At 44.7% G+C, this 10,325-nt stretch overlaps 1 protein-coding gene across 2 annotated transcripts in view; it reads left to right on the top strand.

Annotated features, from left to right (window-relative positions):
- SYBU (syntabulin) overlaps window positions 1-6,931 on the top strand; it is a 51,282-nt gene extending 44,351 nt beyond the window's left edge. For both annotated transcript variants that reach the window (XM_024194776.2, XM_024194775.2), the window contains exons 5-7: window positions 1,949-2,152; window positions 4,031-4,180; window positions 5,190-6,931. In XM_024194776.2, coding sequence (XP_024050544.2) covers window positions 1,949-2,152; window positions 4,031-4,180; window positions 5,190-6,318 — 1,483 coding nt within the window. In that variant the 3' untranslated portion in view covers window positions 6,319-6,931. The remainder of the gene's footprint in view (window positions 1-1,948; window positions 2,153-4,030; window positions 4,181-5,189) is intronic.
- Window positions 6,932-10,325: the final 3,394 nt, after the last annotated feature.

Genomic DNA, 10,325 nt, shown 5'->3' with positions numbered 1-10,325 from the left:
TTTTTTTTTTTTTTTTTGGTTTTGGCTGCTTGGGGCGGCCAAAACCCTGGAGCCGGCCCTGCCCTGAAGTCATGATAACAGTCCTTCAAATGCAGCTCTTGGGACAGTCAGGGACTGTGCAGATTCTGGCTTGCAATAAATAAATAAATAAATAAATCAACACATTAGAAATAGTCGTGAGCAAAGAAAATTTAAATAGTCCTTTCCTTTCACTTTTAATTGTTTTAAAATGTTTGCCTTTGCTCTGTTAAGAATTAAAAAAAAAAAAAAAAAGAGCAGTTGGACTTAATTGTGTCACATTTAATTCTGTAGCATTTCAGTGACATCATAACCACACTCCTGCATTTTATTGTAAGCTGCTTATGAAGTCACACAAACCACAGCACTGCCATGCTGGCTTGCAGCACCACCACGCAACCATCTGTTCCATATAAAGTGTTCATTTTCAGAAGAGGGAGGAAACCAGGTCAGACAGTTTTAAAAGGAAAGGATTTTTGCTTCATGCGTTCTGTAGTATTTTCAATGATGTGTAGTATCCTTCTCATTTTCTGGCTGGCTTTCTTCTTTTCCATTTCTTTGGAAATATGTTTTCACTTTTTGTTACAATTTAGAGGAACAGCTTCCATGTGGGAGAGTGGTAGTGACATTTCATGAAAGTAGCTAGAAGTGTTTACAGACTAAAATGTAACTTTGTAAACAGTTTCCAGAATGTCACAGGTCCTTGCCAGATGCCTGGGTATTGGCCAGCACTGATCGGAGTTGCTTTCAAGCGCAAATAGTGAATAGTTCAGAATGTTTTATTAAGACTGGGGAGGGACAGGTATGAGAGTGACTTGGAGGAAGCAGCTGTGTTGTCTTGAAGCTCTCCAGGTACTGAGCTATTTCAGCATTCCCTCGGTCAGGTTCAGACCATATCTAAGTACCTCCATAGTTGGCAGTGACAGTTTGAAGTGCACTATGCCGAAAGGGCAAAGGAACAGTGCTTCAAGCAAAACTTCTTTTTACTGGCCACTATGACCTCTCAGGCCCCCTGCTAAGGATCAAGAAGTCTTGCTACAAGCCTTAATTGGCCCCCAAGGACAGGGGTCCTGCGACAAGCCTGACTGAGGAAGTCTCTTGGTAAATACCAAATTAGACTGCAGTCTTCTAATTACTTGAGTGTAGACCAGAAAACTTAAATGTGCAGCTTGCTAACTTAGATGGGTGTAGTGGGAATGAGGAGAGTAGGGTGGAGTCAGTGGAAACAGAAACCTAAGTATAGAAAGATAGATCTTGTAATTTTCTCTAAACCATCTGATTCTGACTAACTGCTTAATGGTCAGTGAAAGATACATGGTACCTGGATATGCTAAAGGCATGTCTAAACTGCAACTGGAGGTGTGATTTTCATCTCAGGTACATGTACGTGTGCTAAAAACAGCAGTGTAGGTGTGGTGAGACAATGGGCTGGCTGCTCCAGGTACAATCTTACCTGAGATCCTAGGTACGTATCCAGGAGGCTAGTCCGACCCACCACCAACCATCCCCATGGCTACGCTGCTATTTTTAATGTGCTAGCTTGATCAAAGCTAGTGAGGGCATGTCTCGAGCTGGAATTTATCCCTCCAGCTCCAAAGTAAAAATATATGGAGATATACCTATCTCATAGAACTGGAAGGGACTCTGAAAGGTCATTGAGTCCAGCCCCCTGCCTTCACTAGCAGGACCAAATACTGATTTTGCCCCAGATTCCTAGGTGGCCCCCTCAAGGACTGAACTCACAACCCTGGGTTTAAGCAGGCCAATGCTCAAACCACTGAGCTATCCCTCCCCCTCTCAGACCTTCTACTCCCCAGCTGCTCTGATTTATTTTATAGAGCATCATGGGGTGACCTTATAGCAGGACATGCTGTGAGTTGCATAGTGCAGTATAACCCAACAAACCTTACTCATTTTGGTTTGCCTTCAGTCGTGGCCCTCATGGACGGAATAATGGATCTTCATCATACAAGTCTGGAGCCAGTCCACCTACTTCTCGTGAGAAGGACCTATTGTCAGTATTGTGCAGAAATCAGCTGAGTCCTGTTAACATCAATCAGAATTATGGGGCTTCTTCAGCCAGTAGCAGTAACTCAGGTTCATACAAGGGAAGTGATAGCAGCCCAGTTATGAGGCAAGTGCTTGTTCCTTTCTCCCAGTTTTAATTCTGTTATCTTATCCTCACCATTCTGTACTGTGGGATCAGTCCTCTGGACTGGAGAATAAAACATCTTGCACCTCAGTGCCACTGTGTAGATTTACAGGCAGGGACTGTGGCATTGGTAAAGGGTTAGTCAGGAACGCACTCCATCCTACTTTATTGCCACCATGGAAACTTGATCACCTCAATGTCACAAGAGATATGGTCTCCACTAGCCTAAGGGCTGTATCAGCCAGATTTCACATCCAAGTCTGATGCTTTCATGTAGTAGTACGTGGTTTAGTGCTCTTTGCTCTTGCTTCACACACACAACTCTCATTGACTAAAGAGGAAGTTGAGTGTGGAGTGGATGCAGAAGTTAATGTCTACTCAAGGCTAGATCCACAAAGGGATTTAGGTACCTGACTGACACTTTAAGTGACTAAATTCAAAATTAGATCTTGAAACATGCCTGTTCGGCTGCTGCCTGTAGACACTTGCATTCCCCCAGCACTTACGTTTCTGCTCATTAAAGTCCCCTAGGAGCCTTCATTTCTCCCACTGGGCAGGTGCACGGCCATCTAAGTCCTGCTGCCTGGGCACCTAGATCACCCTAAGCCCCAGCACGACCCTCAAACTTAGTGTTCCCCCACCTCTCTCTTCTGCAGAGCCCAATCTGGTAGATGGCATTAGTTGAAAGGATATTACATTATCCTAGTGGATGAGTTACTTTATGAGGAAGCCAGTTCAGACTGCGTGTGTGGTTATGCGTACATGTGCAGACTGAAGGCTAGATCACAAAATAGACTTAGAGACGCAATGCCTAATATTGTGTTATGGGATATTCTGGGGTGGGTTTCTCAGTCTGTCTTGTTATTTAAATAAATCCATTGGGCCAGAGCGTGAGTGACTCCATAACCCAGTGATTAGGGCACTCCCCTGAGAGGTGGGAGACCCAAGTTCAAACCCGGGCTCCTCCTCAGGCAAAGGGGGGGGATTTGAATCTGAGGGTCTCTCATTCTGGTTGAGTGCTCTTACCACAGGGCTAAAGGTTGCAAAGACACCACCATTGTTTTTTTTACAAGAAAGGGTTTAGGCACCTAACTCAAGGAGAGGGTTTGCACCTGTGAAACCTGAGCAAAGACCAGTGCCTCTCTTTGGCCCAGACCTAGGCATTTTAACTCCCTTTTAGGCCCCATCCCTCTCCCTCTGCATTTCCTATTGTCTAACTGAAGTGGCTCTTAGGCATCAAACTCTCCCCATGCATGGTATAGGGAGCCTAACTTGGGGCTGTGGATGCCACGAGGTGGCAGGGCATGTAAACATTAGACAGTGCAACTCTAAGTCCATTTTGTGATGTAGCCTTCAGGGTGTGCAAGTACACATAGCCACACACACAGTCTGAACTGGCTTCCTCCTAATAACTCATCCACAAGCTGTAGCTATTGTAATATCTTTTCAATACAATCTACTCAATTAACAGTCTGCTTCCTGCTGAATTCCTAACAACATCATAGTACGCTGCCTTGTCTATATTAGTGTCAGACATCTCTGCCGGTGACCTTACTGTACACTTGTAGAAAGCTTTACCCTATTTTAAGTTAGAGAATGTCTGGGTATTTGAAAGTCAAGTCTAGTCTGGTATAATCGCACTGAATCCAAGTACAGTAAATAGCAAAATTCTTATTGAAGTCACTGGCAAATGCCTCAAGCACTATGATTTACCAGACTAAGTCACTAATGTTTACTGTGAGATACCCAAATTGAGTCCACAGTAAAATCAACTTTGTGCCAGTCAGGTTTGGTGTAGAATCCCTCCTCTCTTAGGAAGGTAAAGAGTTGCAGGAATAACACTGGGTATTTTTGTTTCAGACGGTCGGTGAGATATACTTCTTGTGGGGAGAATCATGGCATTAAAGCACCACATCCAGAGCAGTATTTGACCCCACTGCAGCAGAAAGAAGTTACAGTGAGACATCTAAAAACAAAACTGAAGGAATCTGAGAGCAGACTTCAAGAAAGGTACATCGTCTCCCAGAAAAATAATTTAGGGAGAGATGAGATTTATTCAGCAGTTTCCGCTAGGGAAAAAATCCTGAAGTTCCTACTCCCTTCTTGACTGCAGTGAGTTTTGACTAAGGAGCTTAGAATTTGTCTGTATCTGATTAAATTAAATTGTTTACAGACATTGCAGGTTTCATAACCCGTTCCATGACTGCATACAGTATAGTTAACTTTTGGAAAGGAATCAGGGATCTCCTTTGAGCCTGGACTGCTTTATAAATATTTTGAAGGGATATTTTTTAAATCAGTCTGATATTGCACCAATAACTTTTGCACATGCAACTGTTGATGCCTTCAGACTTGTAAGTGTGTTTTCAGGGACTAACTTTGCAAGTGGCTCAATCAGCTGTCAACTTCAGTCATGCCCAAAGAGTGTATTTCTGCAAATGTGAGAAGTTACTGCACAATAGCTTGTCTTGTTCTAAACCTCTTTGTAACAGAAAAAGTCTCTCCCTCCCACCCTCTCGACAGCAAAAACTCTTTGACAGGAGATCCTGTCTGGTTGTGTTTTGGTTTGTTTTACTCACAATAGTACTATGTAGTGATGTTCTGCAGAAAAGCAACCACTTACATTACACAACAAGAGATATTTCTTTAATTGAGAGGTTTATGGTTTGGGTCTAAATCATGGTACCTTTGCACAGAGGGACTGTGCAGGGGGTGGCATACAAACAAAGGCGTGGCCTAGATCACTTCTCTCATGCTGCCTCTGGAACTTGCTGTGTAGGCCTAACGTGTGGTTAGGTCAGTGAATCTGCTTAGCAGTGGACCAACTTACCTTGCCATCCATTGTACTCATGTTATACCTCTGCCAGTCCACTGTGAAACTGTATTATGTGCATAGGGGTATTGGTCCAACTTTTTGCAGCATCTTTACATCCTCACCATCCCTATGTAATGGAACTTCTCTGAATGCTTTAATTGACCAAAGAACAGAAGTTTTACAGTGATTTTGCTTTTGCTACAGGGAGACAGAAATAGAAGAGCTCAAGTCGCAGCTGGCTCGCATGAGGGAAGACTGGATTGAAGAGGAGTGTCATCGAGTGGAAGCACAGTTGGCCTTGAAAGAAGCAAGAAAGGAGATCAAACAACTTAAACAGGTTATTGAAACCATGAAAAACAGCTTGGCTGAGAAAGACAAAGGGATTCAGAAGTATTTCATAGACATAAATATCCAAAACAAGAAACTGGAGTCCTTGCTTCAGAGCATGGAGATGGCTCAGAGTGGCTCTCTAAGGGATGAGCAGTGTATAGAGTATACATGTGAGTCACCTGGTAAGTCTTTAGGTCCAAGTACAATATATTCCAAAATGGTGGGCAGCCTAGTTATGGAGGACCAAACCATGGAGGACAGCAGGCTGTTGCTCAATGATGATATGGCTAATGGGACTGACTTTTTTGAAGAAATTATTCTGGCCGCTACACCTGAATCTGGTGATCCAGCCCTCTTCACTTCCAGTGCTGGGCCTGCTGCCCTAAACCAAAATGCACTTGAAAGGGTCTGTGCTGAAAAACTAACATCCTCACAGGCGGAGGAGGAGAGCGACAATAGCATGACGACGGAACAGGCCATTCAGACTGATGTGGTGCCATACAGCCCGGATGTGGAGCAGCTCGTTCAGAACATATTCAGAACACAACGTATCAATTCCATGAGCCCATTTGCTGCCTTAAAGGGATTGGATGGATTTCCTGCTGGATGCTTCAGTGAATCTGCTTTGCTACTGGACTTAAATCCAAGTGATCCAAACTCTGCCATCCTTTTGTCTCCCATGGAGTCTCCAGGTAGCAAGGAGGATTGGAGCGTTAGTGAAAACCGTGTTATGAAGGAACTTGACTTTACAGCCTCTCATGATGAAACATTCAGAAATGTCATTACTGTCTCCCAGGCAGGCATCACGAAAAGGTACTGGAGCAGCAGTTTCCTTGTTGATCTTTTGGCTGTAGCAGCCCCCATTGTACCAACAGTAATGTGGGCATTCAGCACTCAGCGAGGTGGAACGGATCCGATCTATAACATCGGCGCATTGCTTCGTGGCTGTTGCCTGGTGGCGCTACACTCGCTGCGTCGTGCACCTTTCAATATCAAAACCTAAGTGCAGCTGCCCAGTCGTGTGTGCTGGTTGGTGGGGGAAGAATTACAATAGACCATAAAAGTGTGTGTGGATAATGGCAGAGTCTGTCTTTTTGCTCCTGAATATTTGATTTGCACTATATTTAGTTGAAAACATGTTTGTTGTTTGAAACTGAAGGAAGGCTCAGTGACGTGGCGGCTTGGTCCTACTAAATGTACTACACGTGTACTTTAGCAAGCATGCTGTCGCTTTTCATTTGTAGTTTGATGTATTGATTCTTACACTAAAAGCTCATACTTCCAAGGCAGCTTCGGGCACGTATTGTATGTCTGGCTTGCTTAGTGCTCTTGTAAAATATATAATTGCCCTAGCATTCCACTGGTCTTGTGTACAAGGGGACTGTAACCAAAAATGCATTCGTGTAGGTTGTTGGGCATCTTGAATCTTGCTATGTTTGATAAATAGGGGGTGAATATATTTTATGCATATTATTTTAAAGTCTTAAATGAACTCCTATTGTAACCTGCTAGTCATTCAAGCCATGTGAAATACTCTAAGTGTATTGTGAATTAACTTATTTTTTGCTTATTTAATCGTTTTATTGGAAACAGCAGATTTATAATCACAAATTACAGTAAAGCATGTTACAAGTATGAATTGGTGTTTTATTTTAGCAAAACCCTCACCTGCAATAGGCTATTAAAAATTAATGCAGCTTTAAGGTTGAACTTTTACACACAGAGGAGGCAGGAGCCCAGTGAATACTCTAGGGCAGTGGTATTCAAACTTCGGGTCGCAACCCCACTATTGGGTCGCGGAATGTAAAGCACTGGGTCACGGTGACTCTGGTCAGCACCACTGACCGGGCCGTTAAAAGTCCCAGCGGCCGTGCTGCCTGGCTAAGGCAGGTTAGTCCATACCTGTTCAGACACCGCGCTGCACCCTGGAAGTGGCCAGCAGCAGGTCCAGCTCCTAGGCAGGGGGGCCACGGGGCTCCATGTGCTGCCCCCACCCCGAGCACCCGCTCTGCACTCCCATTGGCCAGATACCGGCCCATGGGATCTAGGGCAAGAGCTGCACAGAGCTACTTGTGCGCCTCCGCCCAGGAGCCGGACCTGCTGCTGGCCGCTTCCAGGGCGCAGCGCGGTCCGCAGTACCAGGACAGGCAGGAAGCCTGCCTTAGCACCCCTACTGCACCGCTGACCGGGAACCGCCGGAGGTAAGTCCACACCCCAACCCCTGCCCCCCAAAACTGAGCCCCCTCCTGTACCTCAAACCGCTCATCCTCAGCCCCACCCCAGAGCCTGCACCCTCAGCCCAGAACCCTGATGCCCTCCTGCACCCCAACTCCCTGCCCCATCCCAGAGCCCCCTCCCACTCCCTAAACCCCTCATTCCCAGCTCCGTTGGGTCATGGACATCAACAATTTTCTTCAACTGGGTCACCAGAAAAAAAGTTTGAAAACCACTGCACTGGGGTACTGTAGATTGGCATTGTTACAACAGCAGAATTTGACCTGGAAAACTTGGTTATGGCTCCCACAGCAGCTACTGAGATGAAGTGTTCTATATTCAGTCACCAGTCCCCAAGCCATCAGAGTTCCACCCTTCCACCTAATCACTGTGGATTGGGTTAACTTTAATCCATTAACATATTTAGAATTTGGCCAAGTACAGTTGCTCTAGGAACCCATCTCGTTGAATTTCTGCACTCTGAGAAGTGTAAAAATCTCATCCTTAATTTTGGATTCCTGTATGTCTTTGCATTGTTTCCCTAGCTTTTTTAAAAAAGCCAGTGGGCCCTAATGAGTTTAGTTGACTTTTGAACACATGCTCTAACATTTGCACGCTGCCATACATGTACATCCGAATGCAAATGCTGTGTCCCCCTCTGTGCACCACTGGAATTGCATGTGCAGATCCTAGAGAGGTAGCATTGTCTGGTGGATAAAACAAACGGAATGAGAGAGTCTATGCCTGACTCTGAACCTTCTTGCAGTGAAATCTTAAGACATGTAACCTTACTGTTCAGTTTTTCCTTTTGTAAAGTAAATGTAACAGCACTTCCCCATGCCACCTACGTCAGAGGGGTATTGTAAGGTGTGACTGTTGATATTCATGAAGTGCTTTGCAGTCCTTGACTGGAAGGGACTATCACTTGATAAATATTAAATACCCATGGGCAGTGGAATAACTGGCCAACATGTAGGGAAACAGTCCGCAGGCAGGTAGCTCATTTACAGATACTTATGAGAGTTTACCTGGACCGTAGCATTTCCCTGCATTAATAAGAGATTCTGTGACTACACCTTATGCTCTCCTAGTAATACTGCTTTCTTAAACAAACCCTCCTCCATCGTTCCTGATGCATTAGTGCTCATTCTGGCCTAAGGCCTACCGGAGAAGAGGTGTAAGTGAATGTAAGGGAGTCAAGTTAGTGTAAGTTAAGCATCAAGAGGCTGTAAGATGACAGAAATTAAAGCCTTTTCCTGTCTACTCACACCCCATCTTAAATGCTTTCTGTGCTACTCCCAGCTTGGGACCCCCTCCTCCCCCTGTCCCCAGCAGCCACCTAACTGGACTGCCTTATACTTGTCACTTACACACCTCTACAAAGCCCACAGTTTTAGTTACACCTGTGCCAACTCCTGCATACCTACTGAAATCTAAACAGTAGGATTTCTGCTCAGCCAGGCGGAGACATCAAGCCAAAAATTTCATCTCAGGGCTGAGAAACAGCATGGGAAATTTCACAGGCAATTCGTTAAAGGCAGGCTGAAACACCTGTACAGGTGCTCAAATAAACTGATTTCTTAACCCTAAGATTTTAAACAAGCAGAACAATAATTCCTTAATCCTTAGCTATAAGAATGTACTAAAAATGAGACTCATGCTTTGTTCACATGGTGATGTAAGGGTATTATAAGCCAAACTTCCTGTTCCAAAGAATGTGGTGTAACAGGCAAGAAAACCAAACCCGGGGCAACAGTTCTGATACAGGAGTTTACCTGGGAAGTCCTGACTTCCCAGGTAAAATCAAAGAGCTCAAACATCATGTGCAGAAATCCCAGGGAGGGATTCAGAGGAGGAAGAGCATGGTTGGCTTGACAGTAGGGGAGTGTGGCTTTAGCAGAGGCATTTTGACTAGACTAGTTGAGAGCAGCAGCAACATGTGGGGAAGTCAGTATAGAAAAGTAGAACAGAAAGAAAGAATCACATTGTAGACTGTAGTAAGATTGATGTATGGAGCAGGCCTGGCCAAGACTAACGAAGAGAAGAGAGAGCAAAAAGGCCAGGACATAAGGAAAGGATGCAGTGGAAGATGAGAAACAAGTAGAGTTGGGTATGGGTATGCCTACACTGCAAAAAATACAGCAGAGAGTCTCAGAGCCTGGGTCAACTGACTAGGGCTCCTGGGGCTCCCGCTACAGGGCTAAATATAGCAGTGTAAATGTTCTTACTCAGGCTGGAGCCTCAGCCCCACCCTCACTGGGTCCCAGAGTTCAGGCAGGAACATCTACATGGCTATTTTTAGTGCTGTCAGGTGACTGGGGCTCTGAAACTCACTGCTACATGATTTTTTTTTTTTTTTTTTTTTTTGCAGTGTAGATATACCCACTGGTGATAGACAAGGTAGGTGGAGAAACAAGATGAGAAGTTCAGTTTTGGAGACAGGATGGATTGGAATGGGTGGCTGGAGAGCGATATGAAGGTTGGGGGTAGTGAGGTAGGTACGGTATTTGGAAGGGTCAGCTGATGAGAACTACAGACACCTGAGGAATACCAACAGTTATGGGACTGCCCAGCTGAAGTAATGAAGAGTTGCAGTAAGTTAGTGTTTTAGAATTCATAAGCATTCCCACAAATATTTCTTCCATTTTCAGTTACCTGAATTTATCTTGCATTCAGCACAGCCAGCCCCAGCAAGTGCTGACATGAAGATGATAGATGCAGCCATAGGGTTTTGCACAGCTGCAGAAACAGGATTCTATTGGTTAGGATTAAAAGCAAAAATGAACCACTAGAAGA

Source organism: Terrapene carolina, unplaced genomic scaffold, assembly GCF_002925995.2.
Source record: "Terrapene carolina triunguis isolate 2854851 unplaced genomic scaffold, T_m_triunguis-2.0 Scaffold58, whole genome shotgun sequence".
Taxonomy (NCBI): domain Eukaryota; kingdom Metazoa; phylum Chordata; order Testudines; family Emydidae; genus Terrapene; species Terrapene triunguis.
The sequence above is the reverse complement of the archived record's forward strand: the minus strand, read 5'-3'. Positions and strand labels throughout refer to the sequence as shown.